Source organism: Periplaneta americana, chromosome 4 (genome assembly GCF_040183065.1).
Source record: "Periplaneta americana isolate PAMFEO1 chromosome 4, P.americana_PAMFEO1_priV1, whole genome shotgun sequence".
In the NCBI taxonomy this organism is placed as follows: Eukaryota; Metazoa; Arthropoda; class Insecta; order Blattodea; family Blattidae; genus Periplaneta; species Periplaneta americana.
Genome location: NC_091120.1, coordinates 71,325,447 through 71,341,448, shown reverse-complemented (window position 1 = coordinate 71,341,448; position 16,002 = coordinate 71,325,447). Strand labels below are relative to the sequence as shown.

Sequence of the window (16,002 nt, the reverse complement as noted above, 5' to 3'; positions counted from 1 at the left end):
TCAAAATATTCCAATTCTAAAAACTCTACTCAGGAACACGGTTAAATAATTCTATATTCGGAGATCAATGTGATTCAGGAGAGTAAAAATTATTTTATACACATTCTTGTTGTATCTATGAAACATTACTCGTAGACCTATATAACGATTATATCATATTGGAGGGTGCCGAGATAATGAGATTACGTCCCATTCTAAATAGTAACAGTGATCGTATAAATAAAATAACACCATTTCAGCATCTCGTTCCTTAACTTTGCTGCTTCAGTCTTCAGTGGACATGATCTGAATATTTAAATAACTGAGAGTCTGTGGATATCGAATGCTTGACGAGGATTCATTTTCTAAAATGAAATATATTTTCTTTAATATCTCACCCATATAATTTACAGATTTCATTCGATATTCATAATTGTAATTCACGATTTTCTTCGCTAAATTAATTTATAATGTTGCTCTCACTTTTTATATATTACTTTTTGTATTGCTCATGCTTCATAATTATTTTTGATTATATAGCCCTACTGAATTCTTTAACATGTGCTTTGTGACAATTTAATGAAGTTGATTGATAATATGTATTTGAAATAGTTTTCAAAAACTCTAGGCCTATAATCAATACACAGGGTTTTCATTTCCGTACTTTCCAGTCTATATAAATAATTATTTCAATAAAATTAAATTGATGTAAATATACATCAATATTTAGATACTGAGGGAAGAAGTATAAAACCAATGTTAATTGCATTTTAGGTTTCATTTCCCAGTCCCTGCATCCATCTTTGAAATTTCAAATAGAACCCCTATTTTGATACTTGGAAGAGTATTCAGTTGTTATAAATCTCATTAATTTGTTTCACATCTTTTGTTTTCTATCGTCGCTTGGCAACCTTGATTTTTGTTGTTGTCGGTTGTAGGATGAAATACGGTTTATTTTGGGTAATTTCCTAAATTTAATTAATTGATTTTGCTAAATTAAATGTGCAAAATATGCTTCATTGTTGGCTAGACAGTAATATAGCCTATTTCGGAACTCCTGCACATAGCATTGTCATAGTATCAAAACCATACATAAAATACGTAAATAAATACTTCGGCCTTTGTTATCCTCTACCCTGTTTCAACTTTTAAAGAATAGGTTTATAATACACGACCATAATATTCTTTAATATTAGTTTGTATTACTAACTGAAATAACCAGTAATCAAGAACAGTCATTGCAGCTTTATTCTCTTCAGCTCTAATGAACAGTAACAATAATCTAGGTTGTCAGACGGTAGAAAACAAAAGATGTGAAACAAATGAGATGTATAAAAAATTGAAATCTCCTTCACATTTAAGTATCAAAATATAGGGGTGCCATTTGAAATTTCAAAGGAGAGTGGAAGGAGGTGAAAGGGTGAAATCTAAAATGCAATTAATGCTGATTTTAAACTTCCTCAGCAGTATCAAAATTGACGTGTTTTTTTTTTGTTTGAATTAAATTTAATTGCAGTACGAGTAAATAATTACTTTCACTGGGAAGCTTTGAAATGAAGTCCTGGAATAAGGAAATATAAAAAGTAGGATACTTAGTTTGCACAAAAGAATCACAATTTATTTACAATTTACATACAAATTTTCAATATACTACATATTATAAAAACAAGTTTTAAATATGAATTGAAGTCACTCTTTCAAACATGAGCTTTGATGGAAGGAAGTGTGTTCAGCATGTAACTAATCAGTGCTTGCCGTATCCTCCAGAAGAAAAGTGGCCAGCTCCTCCATAACCTCCAAATCCCTGGCCCAAACCAGCACCGAAACCGGCTCCACCGCCGATACCAGCGCCTCCAGCATTACCTGATGGAACCACTACTGGTACAGGAACATCCACAGTTACCTCCTGAGGCACACGTACAGGCACAGGTTGAGGCACAGGAACTGGTACGGCCTGAGGCACAGGCACAGGTACGGCTTGGGGTACAGGAAAAGGGACGGCGTGTGGTACAGGCACAGGGACAGGTCGTTCTACAGGAACAGCAACTGGTTTGGCTATGGTAACAGGGTAGGGGTGGGGGACGGCTACAGGAACAGCGACGGGCCTCTCGACTGTGTAAGGTACTTGGACAGGTACAGGGACTGGCCTGGGGATTGGAACAGCGTAGGGCTGAGGAACAGGGACTGGAACTGTTTGAGTGATGGTGTTGACCTGTACATCACCACCTCCAACGGCTCCTCCAAAACCTCCAGCTCCTCCTCCGAAACCTCCGATACCTCCACCGATTCCTCCATATCCCAGACCAAATCCTCCGTGTCCATAACCTCCGGAGCTAAATCCTCCGTGCCCAATGCCGCTGGATATTCCTCCGTGGCCGTAACCCACGGAGCTAATAAGACCAGCGTGTCCAAGGCCAGATGAGATTCCTCCGTGTCCGTAACCCGCGGAGCTAATAATCCCTCCGTGACCACTGGCACCTGAACCCAGGGTGACGGAGCTGTAACTAGTTCCTCCATGGCCGTGGTCAATGCCGCGCTTCTGTATGTTCTTGTCGGCGACATTGACAGCTTCCGCTGCGAAGACTAGTGCTAGGAGACAGATCTAGAATAGAAGTTAATGGAATTAAAGTGAGTTGAATCTTGAATTAACTGCGCGTTTTTAAACTCTTGCAGCAATGTTTACATTTGCAATTGTTAACGATGTGTTGGAAATTCGGGATGTATAAATTTTGTAGATATATACAAAGTAAGTTTAATAGGATTTACGTACTACAGGTGGACACATTTCTGCTTTTTATTTGTAACTTTATGTCTAACATTTTTTGAATGGAGATTATGTACGTTTAAACAATCGATACAGTGAACTCACCAAGAAGATGCTCATGTTGCTGCGTGATGGCGACTGATAATTTACAGAGTTGCTCGTTAGTATATATACTATGTCGGGAGTATGCTTGAGTGATATAGAAAGCGCAGAAGTGTGAGATGAATAGGAAGAGATTCAACTAGATATGTTGATTACATAGTTTTCTTGATACGTTTAGCGATAGAACTGACTCATCGCGTAATATAATGGAAGTGAAAGATTTGTTATGAAACCTATGTAAGATGAGGGGAAATGTTCTAAATAATTGGATGAATTCACAGCGTAGTTGAGGCTAAGCTTTATAATTATTGTGGCTGTTTACTGAAAGTGTGGATCCATTATCATAATCAGCAGCAGCGTATTGCCTTTTCTAGAATTATGTAGCCAACATAGATATGGTTATCATATCGTGATAATTGGAACAGCAACCACTTCGGGTTTGTAGAGAAGGATTAATTTTTAAATTATTTTTTTTTCGTTGGTATTTTTGTCGTATTCCGCGGTTTGACCTTACAACTATAGTGGCTCTCTTGTCTTCCGACGGAAGGCATGTCATGAGCAAAGCTCGGATCTTGGGGACTTGTGTGTCGTGTGCTTGAGTAAGGTTACAGGCATAACGTACACAAAGCTCACGCTGCAAGTGCTCAGGGACAGTCGTTTGTACTAAGAAAGTGGTCACATCGAGTGGCAAGAAGACGAACGAATAAACTGTGTCACATCGAAGCCAATGACATTAAGAGAATTACAGGTAAACGGTCTGTTTGAGGAATTAGAAAATACGTGTTATTCGAATGGGTGTTATGGAAGTTTGAAAATGCATTTCTTAAATTTTAGGTACAGAATTTCGTGGAGGAATTCTGAGGAGATACATTATTTTCTTCTAATGCAGAGTTTATATCTTGTAAGTTGTACCACACATAAACTAGAGCTGGAAACGGGCATTCATTGAAAGACATTGCAGTCCTTTAAATTGATGGAGAATTTGTCCATAGCCATGGATCAAGTCGTAGAGGGACCTTCCCTAGTAGTGATACACTAACTGAAAACAATTTGCGAGAAAAATTTAGGATATACTTATCTTTCTCAGATACGAGATCTTCTGAAAATCGAACAGGAAACAGTGACAGTGAAATATTCAGTATTTTATTTAGGCCCAAGACTTTATAATAAAATTTCAAACCATTTTCCAAATTTGAAATTTTTTTAAAATTGAAACTTTTAAAAAAGAATTTTGTAAAATTATCCATGATATATAATAGTAACAAATGTACTTTTTTTACCTTTTATTTCTATCGACTATATTCATGTTATTATTGAATATCACTGGCTTCTGTCGGATTGTCAATTTATATTAAATGTGTATTTTTCTCTCGTTTTCCCTTTCTTCTTTATTCTTGCTCTTGTGTTGTATTTATTGGTTTGAATTAAGTTAATTACTGTATTTAGTAAACTGTCCTTGTAAATGTTATGTTATATTATTCACTAAGACCACACCGTACACGAGCCTGACTCTTACGGTAGTGGCTAGAAACATTTTTATTTTATAAATGCAATTTGTACTCACTAGGTAGCTAGTTAAAATAAATAAAATAAAAAAAATTAAAGTTTGCTCCCGTCACTTCATGTGACGTGGAAATAAGTTTCCTTCGTTTCAAATCATGTTTAACTAACAGACAAAGAATTTATGGGTTCGAAAATCTTCGAATGCATGTAGTCATACACTGTAATGAAATGTACAGCGCAGAACTGTAAATTTGATGTATTTTGCATGTTTATTTATATATATGCTATAAAATTAGATGTTTCAACCTATCATAATATTATCATTATGTTGTTCCAGCCAGGAACCACTTTTATAGCAGACCTGACAGTACCTCCGTGCTGGAAGCGGGAGTTTGTTGACATTGAAGTCCGGTCGCTTAGCCACGTTCAAAGACACAAGTCCCCAACTTCCGAGCTTTGGTCATGAGTCATTTTAATGTGATATTCTCGGACGAATAGTTAGTCCTATGTCGAAGCGTGGTGATTAAGGTTCATATGATTGGGTAGGAAGCTGGTTTTGGCTCTTCTATAATTTGTACCATTCCAGCATTTGCATCAAGGGGCTAGAGAAACTACGAGCTAAACTTCGTAGCGTAATACAATTTGAATATTTTTAAATGCATTTTGAGGAATCATAGTAAGTCAAAAATGGTTAACTGGGTACTATTATGTAGAACAGCATTGACCAAAACTCGAACTGCAGTGATTACATACGACAGACAGCCTATGAAGTAAGGAGACGGAAGAAACGTACTTGGCATGAAAACTACAACCAGTAGTCTTGATCAATCCCGCGGATAAAAATCTCAAGCTTAGCTTTATCAGTAATGTCATTGCTGTCATCGAGAGCCAGTGAATAATATACGATTTTTCTTGCTTTTTTTAACCTTCCTCTTGAATATAATCAGGAATTTTCTAAATTCTTCTCTCGATACTTGGTCGAGAAATTCATAGTTTTTCAAAATTAAAAACTTCTTATGGACAAGTTATTTAAGCTATTTTAATCATTGTTCTTTTGGGAAATTCTGTTCCATTAAAATACTTTAGAGCACGAGATATTTCAAACCTCATTAGGCAGCTGACTTCCTCAACATTTATTTATGTCATATTTCTGTTCCTGGCTATGATTTAAGACCTGTCAATTCCTGGCGTTTAACAGTTCGTTGCCATATGACATTGAATCAGTTTCTCAACAATATTATTGTTAAATGAATAACTAATAAATAGTTACCATCATTAAAGATTAACAAGAATAAAATTGAGATAAAACCTAATAATTTTATCCTTCTAGGGAGAAGATCTAAAAATATCAATATTCATGCACGTACAGAAGAATTATAGAAACACATACTTAGTGGTCAGTAATAATGATAATAATAATAATAATAATAATAATAATAATAATAATAATACATTATTCAGCGTGGCAATTAATGTTTCTATATACGTACCTACTCCTAATTGAACCGTTGAGCAAAGTAAACATGTTAGATTCCGACAGAACAACAAAGAAGTTCTCCTTGTCATTCTTCACGAAACCACGTCTCACTGCTTGCCTTCAGTACGTGAATGAAAAACACACCAATGTACAGAACACTCCTCGTACCCGTTTGAATGTCTGTGATTGTACGACAACCGCTTTGGTCACCGCTGATGTAGAATGCCATTTCTCAACTACTGTGTAATATACAAAATGCGTTACAATTTATAAAGAAAATATATAGCAAAGCTCCAGATCTAAAATTAGAAAAATAAAATTGAAAATCATCCTTAATTTAAAACAGAGGAAATTAATATGCTCACTAGTAAAAGATTAAGGCAACTGTAAGTGTTTTTTGAAATATGTAGAGAAAACTAGACTGTATTTTAATACAGTAGATAAGTTAGTATTGTTGGGTGCCTGGCTAATAACTGCATCGTATTATTCAAAACTTCTTCATTCAGTTCGAGATAGCCTATAATCCATGCTGTGTCATTTTGAAACAGCTCGAAATTGCTTTCAGAGGAACTTGAAGAATATCTTAGCTTCGTACTGGGATGATTCTCTTGTGAGCATCAGATGCAAGAATGTCACCCAGTCCAACTAGAAGAAAATTAGACAATTTAGGTATACAACGGGTCGCTGTAAGCTTAAGTGCATGGATTCGTCCGGGTTCTGTTCTCGTAAACTAAGCCAAGCCTGCACATAATATTATGTAATATTCACAGTGCTATATAGAACTTTTTTTATACTTGTATGTATTTATTCACACTGGTAGTGGTAACTAATTACACACAATAATAACAATAATAGTAATTAATCCTTTACTGTAATACTATAAAGAAAAAAATAGATCAAAATATTTTTGTTCACATTTGACAATAACTTACATCAACTATTATATTACGAAATAATAATAATAAACAGAAGCAACGAATCGTAATACAATCAACATTCAGTGTATTCCATCAGAATATAAGAAGTATAAGAAATAAGACTGATGAGCTCCTTGCATCATTAGTTTCCGAACATTTAAATCCGAATGTGCTATGTATTACCGAACACCATGTGAAACAACAGGAAATATTGTCTCTCTCACCGGAAGGATATAAATTAGGTGCTAGTTACTGCAGACAAACTCTTGAGGATGGAGGCGTGAGTGTATTTCTCAAATCTGACCTTAATTTAAAAAATATTGATCTTTCACATTTTTGCAAAGACAGGGATTTAGAAATTTGTGCTGTTGAATTAGAAAATGAAACATATAATTTCATTATAATATGTCTATATAGAGCACCATCTGGAGACTACGAAAATTTTATTCATTTATTGGATAAGGCACTAGAATACTTACAGAAACTGAAACGTGAATGCGTTATTTGCGGAGACATCAATGTCGATTATCTAACAGAAAGCAATAGGAAAGATCAACTAAATTCATTGCTAGCACTTTTCAATTTAATTTACACAGTAAACTTTCCGACCAGAATATAAGGGGATTCAGATACTGCAATAGACAACATATTCATCGGAAAAGAAAAAATAGGTATATCTCAAACAACCCCAATAATTAATGGTCTTTCGGATCACGATGCTCAACTCCTAAGTATACATATTAACACATCATAAAAAAATACAACTAAAGTGAGATTCAGAAATATAAACAGGGAATCATTAAATAATTTTGAAATAAATCTTAAAAATGAAACATGGGAATCAGTATACGTACAGTCAAAGTGATATGAACAGTAAATTCAACGAGTTTCATAAAACATTTCTAAATATTTTTGAACCCAGTTTTCCTGTAAAGTATAAAAATGAAACAATATGTAACAATAGATGGATTACACAAGGTATTAAAATCTCATGCAAAACGAAGTGATCATTATACATACAGAGTAGAAATAGTAATGATACAAACTTAAAACAACACCATAAAAATTATTAAAAAATATTACACAAAGTAATTCTAAGCTAAAGAATTGCACTATAATACAACAATACAAAACTCTGATAATAAAATCAAAACAACTTGGAACATAATTAAAAAAGAAAGTGGACGATCAAAAAGTAAAGTAACAAACTATACCCTTATATCTAACAATATAAAAACGTCAGACTCAAGTGAAATTGCAAATATATTTAACAAATATTTTCTTACAATAACTGATAACCTCAACATCCCCCAAGACAATGTTACTAACAGTTTAGATTCTTTAACACAATATTTTCCGACAAAATTCCCAAATATTCAAATATTTCCAACAAACAAGAAATAATTGCAATTATTAAAAATCTAAAGTCAAAAAACTCCTCAGGGTATGATGAAATAACAAGCAAAATATTAAAAGCGAGTTCACATATTATAGCTGGGCCATTAAGTTATTTATGTAACTATTCAATGTTCAGTGGTTATTCCTATCTTCGAAAAGGGAGAAACAACGTCTCCAGAAAATTACAGACCCATATCACTTCTACCAGTCTTCTCCAAAATTTTTGAAAAAGTAATGTGTAAAAGAATATATCATCATCTAGAAAGATATAACATTTTAGTCCCAGAACAATTTGGATTTAGGAAAAATAAAGGCACAGAAAATGCAACATTCAGTTTAACTGAGAAAATTCTGGAGGCAGTTAATAAAAAATTACAAGTTGGAGGGATTTTCTGTGATTTATCCAAAGCATTTGACTATAAAATTCATAAAATTCTGCTGGATAAATTAGATTATTATGGAATTAAAGGTGTTGCACACCAATGGTTTCACTCATATCTCATACATAGGAAGCAGAAAGTTGAAATCAATACAACTATGAAATCTGAATCGACATGGGGAACTATTAATAATGGAATTCCTCAAGGATCAATATTAGGTCCCCTACTTTTTCTAGTGTTTATAAATGATCTTGCCCCCCTAATAAAGGATGTAGGTATCCCATATTATTTGCAGATGACACAAGTATAGTAATTACAGCCAATAACTCCAATACATTCCAATCTTCAACATAGGAAATTCTCTTCAAAATATGTGACTGGTTCTCAATCAATAAATTGATATTAAATTGTAACAAAACTAACATAATTCAATTTAAATTCTGTCCAAATTCAACGTCGCAAATTTCTAGCGCAATAATTAATAATAGATCCCTATTAGAAACAACAGCAACCAAATTTCTTGGCTTAAAAATCGATAATGTGTTAAATTGGAAAAATCATATTAAAGAAATCACTACCAAACTAAATTCAGCTTGTTTTGCTATTAGATCTATGCAAAATATACTAAATATCAATACCTTAAAAACAATATACTTTGCATACTTCCACTCGGTAATGAGTTTTGGAATAATATTCTGGGGAAATTCCACAGATAGTAACAATATATTTCTATTACAAAAAAGTGTAATTAGAATAATAGTAGGTGCCAAATCTAGGGAATCGTGTAGGACTATTTTCAAAAAACTACAAATAATGCCCATGGCTTGTCAGTATATCTTTTCATTAATAATCTTCTTGGTATGTAATCGTGAAAACTTTGTAGCTAATTCAAAAGTTCATAGCATAAATACACGTCAAAAAATGACTTTCATACTCCATCGGCAAGTCTATCGTGCTATCAAAAAGGAGTGCGTTATATGGCAGTAAAATTTTTAATAGCCTCCCTATCGATATAAAAAAGTGAAACTCAAAACATAAAATTATTTAGGGCCAAATTAAAGAAGTACCTAATTTCTCACGCCTTCTATTCTGTAGGTGAATTTATGACATTCAATAACACTTTATGAAATTGATACTAAAACTTTGTGTTGTACTAGTAGACTATATTGTAAATCTCGTCTGTATATATTTCATCTAGACTGTGACTATAAATTAAGATTTTATAATAGTATAAACTTGTTTGACTTGTTCCATATTCTAGCTGTAAGCATGTATGAATACCATGGAATGTTAATAAATACAATACAATACAAAGCAAATTTAAAAAAAAAAGTTTAATCAAATTTTAATTTTTCATACAGATCCTTTGTAAAAATATATCAAGGAATTATGTGTTTCAATTTGTGATGCTAGTTGATAGAAATAAAACATTTTACGTCCTATAACAAACGATTAGTATTTGTAAATATATCATAAATATAAATTTCAGTACTGCAGTATTTCACTTTTCCAGTTGCCTGTTTATTGAAATATTTTACGTGACCAATATTAATTGAGCCTTGAACTGCAGTATGGAATGAACGCTGGTTTGACTTTTCATGAGGGAAGGAAGATATTTTCTCAAGAAATTTTAGTCAGAGTGTGGGAGCCGTCCCTTCCAGCGTCATGATGAATTGGGAGCACATTTAAATAACTGGTAACGGCTGGGAGATTTTCGCGCTATACATCTTGCCCCGTACTTATTAGATGATCGTTCGACTGTGTGAAGTATGTGGACTTGGACCGGTTGTCAACTGGCTTGCCTTGGTCCTCTATGGGCTGTCGAATAACAGATTAATAGTAGGAGTGGTAGTGGTAGTTGTAGTATGTTATTATTATAGAATATAGTTTATTATTATGTTGTGAAGCTTTTGTCATCCAGTCTGCTCACAAAAATGGTGAAAGAATTTATAAAAAAGTTATATTACCGGTTGTTCTGTATGGTTGTGAAACTTGACTCTCACTTCAAGAGAGGAACAGAGATTAAGGTTGTTTGGAAATAAGCTTCTTAGGAAAATATTTGGGGCTAAGAGGGATGAAGTTACAGGAGAATGGAGAAAGTTACACAACGCAGAACTGCACGCATTGTATTCTTCACCTGACAGAATTAGGAACATTAAATCCAGACGTTTGAGATGGGCAGGATGAAGTTAAAGGAGAATGGAGAAAGTTACACAACGCAGAACTGCACGCATTGTATTCTTCACCTGACAGAATTAGGAACATTAAATCCAGACGTTTGAGAAGAGCAGGGCATGTAGCACGTATGGGCGAATCTAGAAATGTATGTAGAGTGTTAGTTGGAAGACCGGATGGAAAAAGTCCTTTGGGGAGGCCGAGACATAGATGGAAGGATAATAGTAACATGGATTTGAGGGAGGTGGGATATGATTGTAGAGAATGAATTAATCTTGCTCAGAATATGGACCGATGACTGGCTTATGTGAGGGTGACAATGAACCTCTGGGTTCCTTGAAAGCCATAAGTAAGTAAGTATAGAATATAGTTTATTGTTCTGAAACTTGTTACATTATTCCGAATTTTTTTAAGTATAATGAAACAATAAATAAAAGAATATGTGCATACAAAATGGTTTATTAATTTTTACACTTAATTTCAAATGAAATAACATTTACCATACAACTTCCGTATCAAAATGAAATATCAACAATTATATCAAGTGTCAGTAACATAGTTCAACGTGATCAATAATATAATATAATAGTTATGACATGCATATGTTTGCATGATTAGTGCTTGCCATAATCTCCAGAAGAAAAATGGCTATTTCCTCCATAACCTCCAAATTCCTGGCCTATACCAGCACCTCCCGATTGAAAACCGATTCCAGCACCGGTTCCGACACCAGAGCCTCCAGCGTTACCTGATGGAACTACCACAGGTACAGGAATATTTACAGTTACGGGTTGGGGCACAGGGACAGGCACAGGCACAGGTTCAGCCACAGGTACTGGTACGCCCTGAGGAATGGGCACAGGTACGGCTTGGGGTACACGGACAGGGACGGCTTGTGGTATGGGCACAGGTCGTTCTACAGGTATAGCTACGGGCCTGGTGACTGTGACCGAATAGGGTTGAGGAACTGGTACAGGAACAGGACGAGGGATCCGGACGAGGACAGGGACAGGGACTTGAACAGGAACAGGTCTAGTGATTGGGACAGTGTAGGGCTGAGGAACAGGGACTGGAACTGTTTGAGTGATGGTGTTGACTTGTACGTCACTACCTCCAACGCCTCCTCCAAAACCTCCAGTTCCTGCTCCGAAACCTCCAGTACTTCCTCCGAAACCTCCATATCCAAGGTTGAATCCTCCATGTCCAAGAACTCCGGAGTTAATGAGTCCTACAAAACCACCGAATCCTCCGTGTCCAATATTGCTGGATATTCCTCCGTGACCATAACTCACGGAATTAATAAGGCCAGCATGTCCAAGACCAGCTGAGATTCCTCTATGCCCATAACCTGCAGAACTGAGTAGGTCTACGTGGTCACTGGCACCTGATTCGAGAGTGACAGAGTTATAGCTAGTTCCTCCGTGACCATGGTCAATGCCGCGCTTCTGTGTGATCTTGTTGTCGGTGACAGTGACGGCTTGTATTGCCATGGCGAGAGCCAGAATCCAGAGCTAGAACAGATGATTGTAAATTTAACTAAGTTCAATCTTGATATGTGAGTAGTTATGCCTTTATACAGGGACATCATTTTATTTTTACTTAAATTTTTATTGTACCTGCGTTTCTAAATGTACTTGACTCCCATCCCTTTCACTAATGTCCTTGCTAATGTCACTCACACAAACTTACGGCCGCTGTTGCTAACAGTGAAGTAAACGTTACAAAGTACAGTGTGTTTCAGAAATATGTTGCGTTTTCTATAGAAGAAAGAGCTTATATTATTGAAGTTTATTTTCACACAGGTATGATGTGTAGCATAACTGAATTTATGTGTGTGGACTGCACAAGTGAACATTAGAGTTACCGAAAGTACGGTACCCTATAATATGGTGCGGTACTTAACAGCATTATTTAAACAAGAGTTTTGTTTTACTGTTTGTAGGTATGAAGGACGATGGTGGAAACTGGAATTACAATATAACCGAATGTGAACAACAGTTTTTCTTTCTTTTTTTTTTCACAATTTCCTGATTACATCATTACGGAATATTTTCGTAGAAATGTCATTAATCTGGTAGATAAATTTAGAGCAACAGAGTGTACTGAAATGAAGAAAAGTGTAAGATGGCCAACAAAGGTGACAGAAGATGCTGTAGAAGATGCTAGAGAAAGGATGCAGCGAGGTCCTAATAAGTCGATCAAGAAGTTAGCTGTAGAAATTGAGGTTTCTTACGGAAGTGCCACTAAATTCTCAGGAATAAATAAGGTTAGTAATATGCTGAATAAAATAGACATTACATAATGTATATAACCGCCTGAAGACTTGAGTTTGTGAAAAAAATTGTTACTATTCTACTGCTTTTTGATAAAATACTGTAAAGTAATGACCAAACTGAAAATCGTAATAGGCCTACTATATTTTCCTGTAACATAAATGGATACACTACTTTTCTCTCCTCCTATAGCTAATGAAATGATTTCTTTACATACTGCACTAGCAACTCCAAACTCCTGTAATGGAAGGGGGGTAACAATGTTTCCGAGTATTGCCAGGTTAATGTTAAAAATGTTAGTAAAAATAAAGTGATGTCCCTGTAATAATGCAATAATGTTATTTTGGCTTTTATAAATTCCACAGAAATACAGTATGTATGAAACTTCTGAGTTTAAAAACTTGTGAGAACTTCGTGTGTTTAATCATATTTACTTCAGATAAATCTTCATGTTCCTGTCTTATGTAGGTGAATGGTTTGGCGGAGTCTGAAAATTACTTTGGCTTGCATGAATGATACTTTTCACTTACCAGGAAGATGCTCATGTTGCTGCGTGCTGGTGACTAGTGGTTCACAGAGCGTCTTACTGTGTATTTATACTGTACCTGGAGTATGCATGAGTGACGTAGAGAGAGGAGCATTTTGAGATGGACAGGAAGAGATTGATGCTGATATGTTGATAACTTACTCACTCACTTACTTAGAAATGGCTTTTAAGGAACCCGAAGATTCATTGCCGCCTTCACATAAGCCCGCCATTGGTCCCTATCCTGTGCAAGATTAATCCAGTCCCTATCATCATATCCCACCTCCCTCAAATCCATTTTAATATTATCCTCCCATCTACGTCTCGGCCTCCCCAAAGGACTTTTTCCCTCCGGTCTCCCGACTAACACTCTATATGCATTCCTGGATTCGCCCATACGTGCTACATACCCTGCCCATCGCAAACGTCTGGATTTAATGTTCCTAATTATGTCAGGTGAAGAATACAATGCGTGCAGTTCTGCGTTGTGTAACTTTCTCCATTCTCCTGTAACTTCATCCCTCTTAGCCCCAAATATTTTCCTAAGCGCCTTATTCTCAAACACCCTTAACCTATGTTCCTCTCTTAGAGTGAGAGTCCAAGTTTCACAACCATACAGAACAACCGGTAATATAACTGTTTTATAAATTCTTTCTGATTTTTTGACAGTAGACTAGATGATAAAAGCTTCTCAACCGAATAATAACACGCATTTCCCATATTCATTGTGTGTTTAATTTCCTCCCGAGTGTCATTTATATTTGTTACTTTGGCTCCAAGATATTTGAATTTTTCCACCTCTTCGAAGGATAAATCTCCAATTTTTATATTTTCATTTCGTACAATATTCTGGTCACGAGACATAAATCATATACTTTGTCTTTTCGGGATTTACTTCCAAACCTATCGCTATACTTGCTTCAAGTAAAATTTCCGTGTTTTCCCTAATCGTTTGTGTATTTTCTCCTAACATATTCACGTCATCCGCATAGACAAGAAGCTGATGTAACCCGTTCAATTCCAAACCCTGCCTGTTATCCTGAACTTTCGTAATGGCATATTCTAGAGCGAAGTTAAAAAGTAAAGGTGATAGTGCATCTCCCTGCTTTAGCCCGCAGTGAATTGGAAAAGCATCAGATAGAAACTGACCTATACGGACTCTGCTGTATGTTTCACTGATACACATTTTAATTAATCGAACTAGTTTCTTGGGAATACCAAATTCAATAACAATATCATATAATACTTCCCTCTTAACCGAGTCATATACCTTTTTGAAATCTATGAATAACTGATGTACTGTACCCTTATACTCCCATTTTTTCTCCATTATCTGTCGAATACAAAAAATCTGATCAATAGTCGATATGTTGATAACATGTTTCTTTTTATGTTTTCTCCTAGTGACCCAAGCCATTCTGTAACAGAGTGAAACTGAAAGATATATTAAATGTAATCTAAGGAAGAAGGTTATAGATAATTTGATTAATAAATTACGTAAATTAGGTCCAGTTTCATTATCTAGAACTACGGACTTTGAATATCTAAATATAATACTGAAGAGGTTTGTTCGATATAGGTTTGATAACTCTTGCGAACATTTTTTTGTAGAATTTTGATAGTTTGCCTGTTATTGATACAAAATTGTTCTCGTGTGGCTCTTTGTCTCCGAAATCTATAACGAATTAAGTTTTAGGCTCTGATGTGTTACCAGAAAATTTTGATGTATTGATACTGTGTCTAGAAACGTAATATCTCTAACGTCTCTTTTTTTTTCGCCTTCCTCTTCCGGTTTTTATGAAATAGGCACATCACTTACATCGACTTCACAGTTCGACTGTAGTCTTACAATATCTCTTGTTCGTGTGTTATCTAACTTATGTGTTACTTTTGTTAATTGTTTTAATTGTTATGGTAAACTTAAATTTCGTCATCGATGTGTTACTTTTGTTAAATTTTGCAATTGTTATGGTAAGCTTAGATTTCATCATAAGTAAGATATACAGGGACATCATTTTATTTAATAACATTTTTAATACTAACCTGGCTATATCTTTGCATTAATGATCTAGAACCGGAAACACCGCTTGCTCCCCCTTCCAAGACTGGAGTTCGATGATACTGCCGTAAAATACAAATCACTTTACTAAGTCTAGGAGGGAAGAAAAGTAGTTCATCCATTTACGTAAACTAGGAAATATCGCGATTTTGAGTTTGATAATTTTCATTAGGTTTTTGTTTAATCAAAATACAGTACTGTATTAACACTTAGTGTTTTTACTCACGAATTGAGCTATCCATTCGGACGTATTAATTATGCAGTGTATATTGTACTGTTACAGCACATTAGCGTACAATATAGAGAATGAAGTTAAATTGAAAAATAATCATAATATGGATATTTAAATACATTTTTGAAAATGGTGGCCGTTCATTTCGATACAGGCTTCAGTTCTTTTGTGCATATTATCGCACTATAGACTATTGTACCTAATTCCAATTACCAGT

At 35.0% G+C, this 16,002-nt stretch overlaps 1 protein-coding gene across 1 annotated transcript; it reads right to left on the bottom strand.

Moving 5' to 3' along the window:
- Positions 1 to 1,571: 1,571 nt before the first annotated feature.
- Positions 1,572 to 13,531, bottom strand: LOC138698930 (elastin-like). Its single transcript, XM_069825128.1, has 4 exons — positions 13,499 to 13,531; positions 11,317 to 12,206; positions 2,849 to 2,972; positions 1,572 to 2,581 (listed from the first exon to the last, which is right to left on the bottom strand). Exons 1-4 carry the CDS (start codon positions 13,511 to 13,513, stop codon positions 1,724 to 1,726), a joined length of 1,887 nt encoding a protein of 628 aa, XP_069681229.1. The 5' UTR covers positions 13,514 to 13,531; the 3' UTR covers positions 1,572 to 1,723.
- Positions 13,532 to 16,002: the final 2,471 nt, after the last annotated feature.